The 15,655-nt window shown below is 37.9% G+C and overlaps 1 protein-coding gene across 2 annotated transcripts in view; it reads right to left on the bottom strand.

Moving 5' to 3' along the window:
- Window positions 1–2,175: 2,175 nt before the first annotated feature.
- MAMDC2 (MAM domain containing 2) overlaps window positions 2,176–15,655 on the bottom strand; it is a 62,118-nt gene continuing 48,638 nt past the window's right edge. Inside the window, exons 10-14 of one of the 2 annotated variants that reach the window (XM_071730550.1) lie at window positions 8,795–8,888; window positions 7,018–7,170; window positions 4,347–4,606; window positions 3,463–3,547; window positions 2,176–3,135 (exon numbers count right to left, since the gene is read on the bottom strand). In XM_071730550.1, coding sequence (XP_071586651.1) covers window positions 3,074–3,135; window positions 3,463–3,547; window positions 4,347–4,606; window positions 7,018–7,170; window positions 8,795–8,888 — 654 coding nt within the window. In that variant the 3' untranslated portion in view covers window positions 2,176–3,073. Of the gene's footprint in view, window positions 3,136–3,462; window positions 3,548–4,346; window positions 4,607–7,017; window positions 7,171–8,794; window positions 8,889–15,655 lie in introns of those variants that run through there. The other variant, XM_071730551.1, reaches the window with a different exon arrangement.

The following is a 15,655-nucleotide window of genomic DNA, read 5'->3' as shown; positions in this document are numbered from 1 at the left end:
GTGGAGTGTCCTTCTCTAGAGACCTTCAAGACCCATCTGAATTCATTTCTGTGTTACCTGTCCCAGGTGATCCTGCTTTGTCATGGGGATTGGACTCAATGACGTCCAGAGGTCCCTTCCAACCTCTGCCCTTCTATGATTCTATGAGGACTGGTGTTTTCTCATTTCAAAATATGAGGGGCAGAACCGTTTGACTCTGTGCCATGCTCTCTTCAGCCTTTTCTTTTACACAGGGGTCCTTTCAGAGCAGTGGTTCTCTTGAGTGTGGGCAGTCACACTTGTGAGCTGTGTTTAGATCCTAGATAAAATACCAAGTATTTTAGTGCTCAGCCTAAGCTGTCTTATTATCAAACTGTAAAGTTCAATTTATGTTAGGTTTATTTTGGTGGGACATAATAGTCAGCCAGGATAGAATTGATTTACATTTGCGTAAAGATAGATTAAAAGTGATATTTTGTGTGGTTAATCTGGTTTTCCATTGGTGTAACTGATACCTGAATTTGGCCCTCACTCTGGAAATTATAAGGGTAACAACAAATGTCAACTAATGAAAAATATTTAAAGTGTAAAAAGATTGTATAACAAGAGGACAAGTTCAGTTCCACTCCAGACTAAAGCTATATTCGGAGCCTGTTGGTGTTTGAGGTCTTATAGCTGCTTCTGAAGGTTTCTTTTTCATTTCTATTTAATGGTCTGTTCCACAAAGCAATTACTTTTAAGTTCTTCGGTAGCTTTTGAAGAAATTTTCAGGCAGTAGACAGCCAAGTATAGCAAGCCTCAGAACTGTTCTGTGCCTTGCTGTGATCCCTGTACAATTACTGCAAAAGTGAGAAAGGAACAAATAGTAACTAAGTAACAACTGATCCAGGGCAGAAATTAGTTCCATAGGGAGTTTCTTATTTAGACAGAGCTGATTTTTTTTTTTTTTTTAATCTCACCATAAAACTGAAGTTTGACAGTGGGGAAATCCTGATGCACCCTCCCTAGTTTTCAGGTGGCCTGCAGCCTTTTTTTCAAAAGTGTATGAGTTTCCTATTCTACAAACTGATTTTCAGCAGGAACTGAAGGTACTTCCAAACTGAAAAAGGTTCAACTGAACCTTTCAAATTCTTCTTGTGTTCTTCAGTTCCTACAGCAGAAATCAGTAGGAAAAGTCCTGTTGTTCCTGGTTTGTTTTTTTTTTGGTTGTTTTTTTTTTCCCTGTCAGTACAGTGTTTCTTACCCTATGGATAAATACTGCTACCCTAGTAATACCAAGAAAACCATCATACCAGTGATGTCTCTGGAGAATGCTCAGTGGAGAGCAGAACAGATTACTTTGCTTCTGCTCTTATTTGTATCAGCCTAAATCTGGTTATTATGGTGGACTGAAGCAAAGCTGCACATGTTGCTTTAGAGATAGGAAAGAGATAGTTACACTTTGCACTTCATTTAATTTACAGAAGAGGCACCTGAAAAACATGGAGAAAAGCCTGATGATTTTAACCACTATATTCACACTTGTTTTCTGCTTAGATAATTTGATCTGAATGTTGATACCAAAGCATAAGCTTTACAGAACAACTGTAAAACTGGAGTGACTCTTAGGAAAAAGTCCCTTGTTTCTGGTTGCATTTATTTTTGCAATCAGAGCACAAGTGATGTGTTCATAACCAGCTGCCAACAGGGACTGTAGGTAGCTAGGATAGGCGGTTAAGGTGCCAGTTCCTTCTGGCTATTCCTCAATCTCTAGGAAATTATCATCTGCTTCAATCTGTGTGATCAAATAGACATGTATTCAACTGAATTGTATTTAATTGAACTATCTCTTCATTTGTTAATGTTACCAAAATGAAAAATTACTAGAGATGCAAGGAGCTAAGTTGTCCTGCTTGTTGTAGAACCTTATAGGCCATTAGGAAAAACTGGTATTTCATTCTGAAAGGAAAAAAGTCTACTCCCAGTTTCCAGGGCTCACACCTTGCAGCAACAGCTCGAATGTGGTGGCTTCAAGAATCATTTCTATGGCTCAGTATGGGAACTTCCTGTGGCAGAACAGGTTGCCTTGTGTTAGCTGTCCTTAGCTGATGTGACCTACTCATTTCATATTCATAATACTGAATTCAGGCTACCACATTAGATTAAGTTGTTCCCTGTTACACTAATAACTATAAAGTCTAGAGCAGAGCAGTAAGATGATTTTCAAGCTACATTTTATTAGGAAGTTATAGTAGTTTCAAAACAAAACGTTACACACAAACACATACAGTCTTAAAAACACAGCTGTGTGAATTCCGATTAATACAAATGCAAGGCATCTGTGGTTGGGTAAAGGGTAAGTACATTCTCTGTGAGTGTACAAAGTGATTTATTAAAAAAAGCAACAAGACTTCGAAACCAGAAAATACATGGCTTCAAAGGATTTCATTTCATATAGGTCATAATGTCAGCAGCTTACACTGAGTGATACTGGAACACTATAAGTGAGTTGGTTAATGTCAAGGATGACAAATATATTTGTTATAGTAAAAGAACACAAAACCACAAAAAATTGCCAGCAGAGTGTTAAGTTTCCCAGAGAGATTTGTCATAATGAATAATTGCACTTAACCTGCTGTTACTAGTAGCTAATACTACTTTCTTTACTTCAAAATATTTATAATTTCCTTAACAAAAATCCATTCTGTACCCGACACAAAACATTCACTGAATGCAGATTTAAGGCAACACAATGTTACATTTTCATTGTGCACCTTTGCTTTCCCCTTTTCATCGGTGTACCAGAAAGATTAAGAAAAAACAAACAAACAAAAAAGGCATTGAAATGAATGATTTGTGCAAAATGGGAAGCATTTCTGTAGTAACTGATATCTCATGCAAAAGAAAAAATATATAAAAAAAACAGTCTAAGAAGCCCTGAGTCAATAATTTCATTGCAAAGGCAAGGAACACGAGTGCTCTGAGTTCTTCCTATACACCGGTGCATATTCAAACCAGTCCAGTATTTACTTAAAACATACTTTAAAACAGGCAGTTTGTGCAGTTTCTCACACATGAATCTTCTATGCACTTCATTCCTTTCCACAGACTGTATTTAATACTCAATTTCATTTAAGCTGTCAGGATAGCCCGGTGAGAACTGAATTTCTTCCACTTCTAGAAGGGAGGGGAAACAAGGGGGAAATACTTTAATTATTTGTATTTTTATCAGACATAAGAATGCTTACAAGAGAATGTTACTACCATGCTGGATTTAAATGGGACTACCATGAAGTTTTTTAAAAGTGTCACAGCATCTTTACTAGTCCAGATTCTGAGGATACTCCTGCATCTTGCTAGAAATCGAAAATTCTACATTAAACCAGTGGCATGATACTAAATTCAAGTTCATTCAGTGGGGATTCAAGGGATGAAGTAGCTAACTACAAAAAGTACTGTGATTTGCTAGGTGTCTCCTAAGAGAAAGAAAGACTTTAAACTTACCTAAACAGGGTCCTGCCTGGAACAAAATGTCGTCAACAGCCGTGTCACTTCTCACTGACACACCACGGATCGCCTCAAAAACAATCTGTAAAGGTAAGACACAGCCTTTCATTAATAATTATGCCCATGTAGTCTACACAAGGATCTAGTGCATCCTGAAAGCCTGCATCTTGGAATAGAACTTCTATGCTCCATCAGTGGACTGATCGTTCTGGTCAGAAAATTTTGGTGTGTGCTGTGCCAAAGGAAGAAAATTTCTTCTCACAATTTTAAAAGAAATTTCTGTGTGTTACTGTCCATTCATAAATTTTCTCAAGTGATGTGGCATTTCTGTTTTGCTTGTCAGCCTAAGCATGCTTCTGTGTGTTGCCCATATGCAAGACTTGAGGGGAAAAAAAGCATTACATTAAGCATGTTGTGCTCTTACTGATGAAGCTAAATTTTAGGCAGAGTTGTGGCTTTGCCTTATCACCTTGCCTTTCGTGCCACCTCAGAAAGACCATCCTGCAAGAAGCAGCCACTTTATCACAGCTTGGTTATGTAAATCTAGACAGGGCTTTAGACACCTGAAGGAAAAGAAATTGCACAAGTGATCTAAATAAAAACTATGAATAGTGACAAGAAATTACAGGAAAAGCATTTAAATACTTGTCAGAAATAATTTTGAAGTAATAAATTAATAAACTATTTTCATACTTGCATCCTATTAATGTCTTTAATAATTCCCTCTCTACCTTCATTTGTAGAAACTTGTTCAGGTATCCACTCCATGCTATCTACATTTTAGCATTTTAGGTTTTTTTATATACAACACAAAACCTGGATTCTAGCACATAGTTCAGTTCAGTATTCCATTTCGACTGCCTTTTGTTTGTTTTTCTTACCTGGTAGTTTCTATCACTTTCATATTCTATCAGTCCCCTTAGCCATGAGATGCTTTGTTCTCCTGTCCTCCTCCACAAAGGAATCTCCTCATCATCACCTTCCTTTTTTAGATAAACACTTAATAATCCAGTTCCAGCTCCATACATGTGATAGAAAAATGTCAAGCACTGTTTTCCAGGCATTCCCCGTAGTGATCTTGAAACTAGGTATGCTCTTTGTCCATAGACCATGTCGGATGCCTCTATATACATGTAGTAGCCTTAAAAAAGATATACAGGCAAATATTAGCAAAATAGAACACATTCGCTCAGCATGTTTATTATGTTCAACGTGCTCATGATTTTAAAAACTAGGATTTTCATAATGATTTTTATGCTGCTGAATTTATATTCGTGAATTGTAATATTTGCGCAATATAATGTAAGAATGGCAGTATTTGTGAATGCTAATATAAAGACATTTTAAAATTTGTTTTTATTTGATGAAATAAATAGCAACAAAAAGGAATACACAATAAGAAAAAAAAAAACACAGCTATTCTTTGACCAGGAAGGCACACCAACCATGGTCAGCTGATGAATTCAGAGACAGCTGCAGGTACACCTGAGGGTACAGTTTAGACTTTTGTTGGAGCTGATGCTATTGACAAAGCAAATGAATTGAAAAACCTCTTTTAAATCACATATTACATCAATAAAACTTTTCTGTGACCAAATGTGAAGACAAGTGAGAAAAACTAGACCCTCTAGAATCCATGAATGAATGAAATATTCATGAACTCTGATCAGTGGAAAAATCAGTCATTAATTGGTAGCAGGCGAATGAATCTCCCCTCTGCAATCCATCACTTGGCTATTTTCAATTGGAGCAAACTGGGGTGCTCCAGTTGATTAACTGTGAGAAGCATTTCCCACATCCAAATGTGGCAGCTGTTCTGTCTTGACATGCACAGTTCACCAGCAAGCAGTGAACTCAGACTTTTCAGGAGGTCTTCATGGACTCTCACCTCTCTCTTTTTTGTATGTTGGAGAAAAGAAGCTGCCCCTCTGCCACCACAAGTCCTGGTAGGGAGACTGCTCTTAGGGGATTCCTAAGGACCAGTGAGGCAGGGGAAAAGTTTAAACTGGCAAGAACAGCTAGTGGATGCTCATGGTGTCTCTTAGGATACTGAAAGTTCTACTATTGACACAAACCCATGCTGAAGACATTCTCTCTGATTCGGGTTGTGGTTTGGTGGTGAGCAGAAGCCAAGAGAAATGGAAAAAATGAATATTACTTAGAGCTGTAGGTCCATAAAGAAAAAAATAATTTTGAACAGTGTGTTGGAGAATTCCCACAGCTATTTATACAAAACCTAGCGCAAGCCATTACTGGAGTTGACTATACTTTAAAGTCCCTTGAGTTAAAAATCAAAACCTACAGCTCATAGTAGAGTATAATAAAATAGCTTGCAGTTATTTCTAAAGCCTGTCATATTATAAGCTTGTTAGAAAGACTAGGTCAGATCTTGATTTTGTGAATTCACCTAATTATCACCACATCTTGTTGCAAAAAGACATCTATGAAATAGAGAATAAATGTTGTTACAGGCTGGGCTGAAAAGATTTTCCTCACCAGTTCTGAAGGAGAGCTATCACCCTTAGATTTTAGAATTCTTAGTGATCTACATAAACTGAAAAGAAGTCTAAAGTCAGTTTCTGACTTAAAAATCAGGAAACTAATGGCCTGTCCCTTTTCTTGAGCAAGGGACTATGAGGAGAGGGTCATTGTCCTTGAAAACACAAGAGCGGGGATTAAAACTGAGAATTTTGATTTAGATTTTTAATTGAAAAATACTATATTAATTACATGATATGATATGATATTACAATTATAGTCTATGAAGTCAGGCTAAGGAAGTTGGGGTTGTTCAGCCTGGAGAGGAGAAGTGACCTTACAGCAATGTTCCAATATTTGAAGGGTACAAGAAAGCTGGGGTAGGGCTTTTGACTTGTGTGTGTAGTGAGAGGACAAGGGGAAATGGTTTTGAATGTGAACAGGGGATATTTAGGTTAGAAATTCTTTAATTCACATGTTCTGTGAAAATCTGAGGGTGGTGGGACACTGCCACAGGTTGCCCAAGGAAGCTTTGGCTGCCCCATCTCTGTTCAAGGCCAGGTTGGATGGGGCCTTGAGCAACCTGATCTAGTGGGAGGAGTCCCTGCCCATCCAGGGGGGTTGGTACTAGATGATCTTCAAGGTCCCTTCCAACCCTAGCCCTTCTGTGATGCTGTAAACATAATAAAATATGTCATCCAGGCATTAGCCAGGAAAAACAAAACCAAAAACCATCAAATAAATTTGAATATTGAATCCTTCTACAGAAATTAATTTTGTTACCTGCCAATACAACCAGCAATATAATTGTGATACAGTCCTTTTGGATAATACTTTATAGGAAAAGAGAGGCATGCCAGAATACACAGAGATGGCCTATTGATGCCTCCCCAAGAGTCTCACCCACATTTCAAAATAAAAATTTGAAAATTACCTTCAAAAACCATTAGGAAAAATTCTGGTTAATTTTAAAGCTGTTCTCATGTTCTCTGAGTGTTGTAGGCTATAATTTCAAAGTAATTTTAAATAACTATCAATGTCTGCTCTGAAAGTTCGATGTGGAGCTTAACTCACCTACCCCAGTAGTGTGGTCTCCTTTTGGTCCAGTGTAAGAAGTGGGAGTCGGCCCTCTCATCCTGTGCCAGCTCCCACGACCTCTCTTCTTCTGGGTAAACATGCACTCATCTTTTTCAAAAGTGCACTCTCCAGGATTGGGGAGCAACAGATCTATAAAGAGAGAACACTCTTTACAACTGCAAATGTATTAGGCAGATAAATGGAGAGATTACTCAAGCAATGGATTGCATTCACTCACCTGCTGGAATCACTTATATATACCTAGCAATACTTACAGTAGCCACAAGCTTGCAAAAGCTAGCTTCAAACTGATGTAAGAAATTTAATTTAATTTTTTTCACCGCTTTGGGGAAATCTGTGCCCTAGTGTGGTTCACTAACATACTAATTTTCTTTAAAACATCTCATGCAATTTATTGTTTCATCGTAGCTCTACAGTGCCCCACAATAGGCTCTGCCAGTGTAGTTCTATTAATTACTGTGGCACCCCAAGCTGTTTAATGAGCTCCAGCATGTCTAATATGCATATTAAATTAGTCTTGTCAAAGACTGGAGTTTCTGTGATCTGAAATCAAACTCCATATTTAGCTTTCTTATAGTCTCTTGGCACCAGATTCTAATAGCATACAACAGACAGGGATGCAATTGTTGTTTTTATTATATCAGGTCTATTAGATAATGCAGAAGAGGGAAAGTAGACGAATCAGGTGCTTGCCACAAAGCCTCCATCAGGTCTTCTGCTATAATGTGAATTTCTAGGTCAGGAGTAGACAACCTGAGCTGCTTTCACCATTTGGAAAAGAGGATGCCTCACATACTCTGAGGCATGTTTCAGGCATTTTTTACTGCCATCAATGGTAAGTCCTCCTACGACTGTAAACTCAAGTACCACTTCTGCGCCTTTAGTTCCTTTTCAATTTGCTTAGGAATTACAGGAAGGAAAACAGACAACTGTTGGAAGTACTTCAGAAAAAGTCATCTTGTATTATGTGTGTTTCTTTCTGTTGTGTCATGGCTAGATGCCTAAATGCATGAAACCAAATCAAAAGAGGTAATTAAAGAGCTCTTATTGTATGGGAATATAAATGCAGGTAGATCAGCCTTATCACTACTTTAAAGAACAGGACTATAGATTGTGCCTGTCTCTCGAGAGTGGCTTCCAAATTAGGATACAATCGTTGCACTGTCAAACCCCAAAAAGCCCCAGAAGAGGGAGTTTGGGTGAGTTAAGAGGTTAGCCTGTCCATGACAGAGGGTAAAGTCTTGTTTAGAACTTTCAGGTTCTCACATTTCAGGCAGGAAGGTTAAACTCATCTGTCACCATTAGAGAACTGCAGCTCAGATAAGGGACTGTGTCTTGGGCTTGCACAACTTTACTTCTGGATTAAAAAGAATAATGTGTTTTGGAAACCATGCTTTTGGGTCTATTCCTGGTTTCCTGAAAGCCATTTGAAAATTACTTTCACCCCAGCTGAACTGCTGGGGGTTTTTTTGTTTTTTTGTTTTTTTGAAGTTGTAATGCCCCAAAAGGAGCACTCACCTACCTGCACTGCAGTCAGTGTCAGGAGTTAGGTGGTACCTCTGTGCATGAAAATTAGTCCTTGCTGTACATATGCTATGGCAAAAACAGGATTTAGGCAATAGTTACTGGGAAAATAAAAGAAACCACAGTGGGATGAGGGCAGCTGTGGGATAGGCTTGGAAACTGAAACAATGCAGTGAATTTCTACTAAAGAGGGCAGCAGCTGTTGGACAAGAAACAGACATGGCCTTACCAGCAGCCTGGCAGCTTCCCAGGCTCAGTGATACATCATCCAGGGCCACAAGTCCACAGTCCCAGAAGCTTTTACACCAGCTGACAAAGACAACCTGCAATAATACAGGAAGGAAGTTTCAGGTATCTAACAAAAGAGAAGAATCTGAAATTTTAGATTTTTCTGAACATGCCAGTATTTTTGACGTCTACAGAAAATATATTATTAGTCCAGTTTGTTTTGGCACCCGATAGTACTGCCAGTGACTGAAATTTCAAATCCATAATAAAGGGATTTAGATGTGTATTTTCATTCAACAGAACATGTTTTCTCACTTTTATAGGCAAATGATGTATCTCTATTCATAGTCAAGAGTGTTTTTATTAGGAGACTCTGTATTTTTTAGTGTATGAGAATACACAAGTCACTGAGGTCATTGCCTTTCTTTTCTCCAAAAGAACCCCTAAAGTGAACAGCTCAGATGTCCTCAGCTATGTTATCCTTACAGCCAGGAAGTTTGTGGAAGAATAAATTCAAAAGATTAATGCAGAGTGATGGCTGAGACAAGTGGCCATGGCAAAACCAAAGAAAGATGAGATAAAACTACTGCATAAAATGAGATTATTTAGAAATTAAGCAACACCATGATAACATTGAGCAGGAGGCTGGAAACACTAATCACAGTAATCAATAATTCACAGTATTAATCTGGGTTTATGAAGATTAAGAATAATGTCCAGGGTGGTTTTTTATTTGACTGCCCATTAATTCTGCTATGGAAAATACAAGTTACTCATGAGATGACAGAATAAAATGTAAAGAAACTCTAGGATTACCTGCTGCCAGTCTCCCAGGGTTGACACAGATGTTTGAATTACATATGACACAATAAGGTGTTTTTTTTGTGAAAACACTGCTTGCAGTTTTCTTTGCCTAACTACTGCAAACTGTCTCTGGCCATTTGGGTTATGACCATAATTTGGGAGAAGCTTTTCCAAACAATTCCTTTGTGATGAGATCTGAGCTACTGAATGGAGACAGATGAGTGTTCTACCAGTTTAATATTCTGGAACAACTGTAAACACCTCAGGTACATATTTAAGGATAATGCTGACTTACAGTTTCATGCAGATAAACAAAGGTTAATGCATAAACAAGTTGCTAATTCATCAGTTATTACATCCTCTTTTACCAGGCTCAGGAAACATTCAGTAAGGTCATACTGAATTTTTCTAGATTGCTTTATTATGCAGGATTTATTTACCCATCTGCTTACAAAACAGCCTGGGACATAACTATACTGCAGCCTTTGAAGCATGTACGGGTTATGCTGGCTAGGATGGAGTAATTTTCAGATCAGTTTTCCATTCAGTGCTACCAGTCCTGGTAATAGTGTTTATCTGTCTTGTAAACTGTTACAGGTGTGGACTAAAATGGCCTAAAAATGGTGGGGTTTTTTTTTTGTTGTTGGTTTTTTTTGGGTTTTTTGGGGGTTTTTTTGTTTGTTTGTTTGTTTTTGTGTTTTTTTGTTTGTTTGTTTGTTTGTTTTTTTCCCTGTAGAGCTGCTCTCATAACCTTAAGGTTTAACCAGACAGAAATTGTTTCCTGCTCTGCAAGTTCATTCTAGAGAAACAAGTGCAGTCTATTAAAAAATGGTAGCATCTCTTGGAATAAAGAATACAATAAATACTGACGTTGAGTGGACGTCATTCACCAGATGTATAATAAATGCATTCTGGTGAACATTTGTAATAAACTAAAGACATATTATAGCCCTATACCCAAGAATCTTCACGAAACCACACATGAGAGGGTGAGGTCAGTCCTTATTTGTGAAATAATATTTCCACATTGTGGAATCATGTTGTTAAGTGATGTTTTCCTACTGACATCATTGGGAGCAAGATCCAAGTTCTTTATTCCTAAATTGCAATAATTTGTTCCATACAAGGTATGTAATTACCCATTGAATCCTCTTCATTTCAAAGGCATTGCTACAATAACTGTTGGTCTCTCAAAGGCCATTGAACCAGTAAGCTTTTGCACAATCAAAGGGCTTATGTTTTTCAGTGACCCTAGCAAACTTGTTCAGCTTTGTCATCTGCCACTCTAGTGTTATTAATTCTCCACTTTCTTCCTGTGGTCTTGAGTGACATGCTTCCAGGAGCAGACTTTATAAGGTACAGGAGTGGAGTTGGGGAGCTTGTGCTTAGTAATGTGGAATTTCCAATATTAACTAGAGAAAATTTACCAAAATTATTCACTATCCCCTCAGCTTATTTTATTGTTGTATTCTTGGTGTAGCTTTAGGTAACAGGGTAGAATATGTTTTTTTTCACAGGTCAAATTTACTCCCTCTTCTTTTGCCCTACATGTCTTTTTTTGTCATAAAGGGACATTTTTGACTATTTGAACTTTACCTACCAAAACTGTATCAACTTGGATTTACTCATCTACTCATTTTCACCCTATACCAGATCTCTGAATCCTTTCTGCGGTTTCAGAAAGACTAATCTCATGATGCTCTATGTTTGCTCTTGTTTTGAATGAAAATATTTCTGAGGTCAGTTCTTCCAAAAGAAATTTTTATGAAGTTATGCCATGCTTTGGGAGAAGAGATTAGGGGGATCTTTGTGCTTAGCTTATACTTTCTTCGTAAAACGTGACAGATGAACAACATACTTATTATTTCAAAGTAGGTAATAAATCTTCCTGGACCTGCATGCTATCTTGGAGGCTAAATTAAAACCATTATCAAATGCAGGCAGTTGTTGCCTGTTATGGAAAAATGAAACTTCTTTTTCATCTCATGTCTTTTTTATTTTCAGTAACAGGAGACAGTCAGGGCACTAGTTTTCTTCAACATAATTGCCCCAATTTCTGAAAGTTGATTTGATTATTTTCCACTACTTAATCAATGTTTCTGGCCTGCAGTCTCGAAGTATCAATAATCAGATCTTTGGTTTTTTCCTAGACTATATGAGCAACCCCAGGTGAGAACAGCTGGTAGAGCAAGAAGGTTTTCACTTTTCCCAAAACATGCTGTGTTCTGCTGCAAACACTGGGTGAGGTATAAGGGATTTCTCAACCTTAGTATCTCTACCAGTAGATGTAAGTTCAAACATATCCAAATCGAGATTACCTGCTTTTGCAGGAGAATAAAGAATAGGACATGCAATTGGGTGTTTCTATCAAGAAATATAAGGAATGACTAACAGGGAAGTTTGTAAGAGGAGGCTTGGAGGGAGGTGAACTAAGAACCAGAGAAAAGGAGAAAGAATGTCCCCTGATACCTATGGGCTGTGCGAATTTTCTTTCCTACTTATTTAACCCAGAAAATACAGCTCTTGCTCAATTAGAGAGACAGACTGGTAAAACAAAGGAAAAGCTATGACAGCAGCCAAATGTTGTCTAAAAGCAAGCTACGCCTTTGAAGCAAATTGATTTACCTGATTCCATCCAACTGAATATTCCTAGGTTTAAACTACATACAAACTAAAGTGGTGTAGACACAAAACTCAAGTCTGCCACTTAGATGCTTATTTAGTACCCATTTCTTAAAGAAGAAAGGCAGTTACTGTGTAGTCTGAGGGAGAAGCAAGTGCTGTAATTTCCATACAGTGACACAATATTACAATATCAAAAAATAATTCAAGCACCATGAACAGAAGAGTGAAATGAAAGAAGCAGTCAATATGTCTTTACAAAATACAGAGATGGACTTTTCAGTCAGTTATGCTAGTACACAACCGTATCAGCTCTCTGCTACAAAATTATCAGCATAGCCCAAATTATTTTAAACTAGTTTAGTTAAAATAGATTTTAAATAGCTTCCTTTTCTTTGGCTTAAAAAGTCAGAAACTCATTTATCAAGAACACAAGCAAGCTATTAAGCCAAAACTCAAATTTCTGAAGGCTTCTGTCATTTAAAATATATTGATTTAAAATGGCTCTAGCCTGGCAAGTTTCTTGGCATGTAAACACAAGGAGCTCCTGTGGGAAAAATAACAGATTATAAAAGCTTCTACATAAATAATTGGGCAACACAGGCAATATAAGCCTGTGACATTTGAGCAAAAATTTTGAAAATGTTTTCTGTTCAAGTGCAAATAGATTGCAGAAATCAAGGATGGAAGAGAAGCTTAAAGGTAACAGAAGAACCTGAGGCCACAGCCTGTTAATGCCATATCTATACTCACTGGACTGCACTGTCTATTAGAGAATACTGCTTGCACAGAAATGTATACAGGACACTGAGCTGTCCCCCAGGGCACTCCTAGGTTTCCAGGAATCTGCTCTTATGGCTCTGATCTCTTTTCAGTGAAACAGCTTCCTTGGCTTTTTTTTTATAAGAGGGAGAAAACCAACCAACCAACCCAAAATCAAAACCAAACCATCAGAGAGGAATAAAAGTAGACTGAAAGAAGAAAAATGCTGCCACCACTGATCTGAGGGAAGCAGGGTGGACTGTTATGCCGCCTGCCTTTCTGAGGATTTGTTTTCCAACTCTGAGAGGTATTCAAACACTGCAGAACTAGGTAACATTGCAAAAAATCACATGAATGGATGGACAACATGAGATGTTTGCTTTTGAACACCTGAGCTTCAGAATGGTGAACAAGGCTAGTAGAAATGAACAGAACTGATGCAAGTCAACTCAATTGCACTCAAACCTTCATTTGAAGCTGGGCATTTGGACTTTGTTGTGAAGCTTCATAAAAGAAATATCTTTCCCTGGTAATGTATACACACAACCACACACACATACACACAAACAGTATTAAAATATAGACTGCTGCTTACTGTTGCATGTGAGGATCTCCAGGCTACATATGCAATATGTGAATTTTTCTTTCATTAGCACCAACATTTTCCTGCCATATATTGGTCTGGATGATCGTTTTTAGTATATTCAATCAGATCAAAAGAACCCACATATTTCAGACTCAGGTTTTTGTGCTGCCCTTGAAGAGGTTTATACAACAAAGCATGAGGAGTTTAATTTATTTTAATACACGTTAGGAATTTACTTATTAATTTATTCTCACACTTCTGCCCTGGGCACTAAGAGTATGAAAGCAATATTGTATCTGTATAGAATGATACCTTCTTACACTAACAAAAAGATTGAGCATCTCAAGTACAAATTGAGAAATCAGGATTTTAAATTTTCTGCCTTGCTCCCAAGCATGATGTAGCATATGTAGTAGGTATGTATATATATACATATATATATGTATATATAATTTATGACTTGCTTAGCTAGATCATACCCCCCTAACCTTTTCAGTGTCATAGCTTCAAAGTGTCATATTAAAGCATCTTGGCAAGCCTCATGTTTCCTGCTCACAGAACTCAAGCCAAAAATCTGTTCCAGACTTCAGTTAGCTAATTCAAAAAGAACTTGCAAAAACCACTACACAAGCTAAGGGATGAAAACCTAAACCTTTTTATCGTCCTGATGCAAGAAACACATTATCAAAATTAAAACACCTAAAATGGATTTTGCGTTGTTTTCAAAGCCTTTGGCATCATATCCATAGAAGAGGAAAGATTAAGGACATAGGTGGTGATATTTAAGAACAATTGGTTTCTGTCTGCAAAATGCTTATGACCTTCAGGACTTGCTAGCCAAAGCAACACAACTGCCTCACTTGGCCATTAAGGGGCTGCCAGGAGACTGTTTACTGTTTCTACAGGAACTGACCCAATCTCCAAGTCACACCCAGTAACCAAGAACTTGATCAGCTAAACTTTGACTTTTTTATCATCCATGTCTAGACACAATAGATCTCCGGAAGCAATATGATAGCTACATCAGCCAGTACATTTGTAGTAGAGAAAAGGTGGTAGCCCTATCTTGTTTTGAGATCACCTCACTCTCCTAAAAGACTGTTTTTCACTTGCGTATGACATTGCCAAGGCTGAATGATTTCAGTTCAGATTTTCCGTGCTGAGTCCTTGCTTCAGGCTTGTTTTGGAAGATTTAAGCCAAAACAGTTCCATCATTTCCGAGAACAAGTCTAGGAAAGAAGGTTTTATTTTGCCCCTATTTTAAAAATTCTTTGAAAAGCTTGGGCACTTCTCAGCTTTGCAGTAGGAGTGTGAAATGTGTCAGGGTTTTGTCTTTGTGCCAGAACTGTGATTTCTGTCAAGTCATTAGTTTTTGAAAAACTAAAATTGTAAGAACTGGGACAAGCAGTGCAAACAGACTGGGACATGGACAGGATTAGAAGGAAAACATTGTACTCTTCAAAGCTGAGGAGCCAGAAGTAAGACCAGGGATGGAAGCAGCTTTCTGCCTACAGGGCAGGACAGACAAGACAAAAGATGCTTAAGCAAGGAGGCAAGAGACACAAGATCAGGTTATGGGAGACAGGAGAAGTGAGGTCAAGCTTCAGTAAGCTTATTTCTCTCATGTTTCTATATATTGTCTCTCCCTCCAGAACCTGAAGTGCAATCTCTTGACTTGCTGATTCCCACCACTCCTTGTTGTCAAGCAAAATGTGTTCTGATGCACTTCCAACTCTGGCCTACATTGAAGATGAGCACTGAATTGAGTGTTCCTTGTTACCTATTTCACCAAGTCCTAGGCAGACACATCTTTACAGATAACTAAGCTGAGTGTTTATACATTGCCAGACAGTGCTCCTCCAGTTCTTTCTGTTGGCTTGGGAAAGAAGAAACAAATAAAGTATGAAAGGACTTCTTTAAGTATCAAGGTTGGAGAGCTGGGCATGAGATCGCAAGGAAAACCCAGAGTTAGGCTCACTGTGCAACTTAATTAAAGCCTGCTTGTTCATAGTACAATAGTACAAACAGGCAACCTGTAACTACAACAGTTTTTCACCCGTGCCTTATTGCAAGAAGATACACACTTAA

This window comes from Heliangelus exortis, chromosome Z (assembly GCF_036169615.1).
Source record: "Heliangelus exortis chromosome Z, bHelExo1.hap1, whole genome shotgun sequence".
In the NCBI taxonomy this organism is placed as follows: Eukaryota; Metazoa; Chordata; class Aves; order Apodiformes; family Trochilidae; genus Heliangelus; species Heliangelus exortis.
The sequence above is the reverse complement of the archived record's forward strand: the minus strand, read 5'-3'. Positions and strand labels throughout refer to the sequence as shown.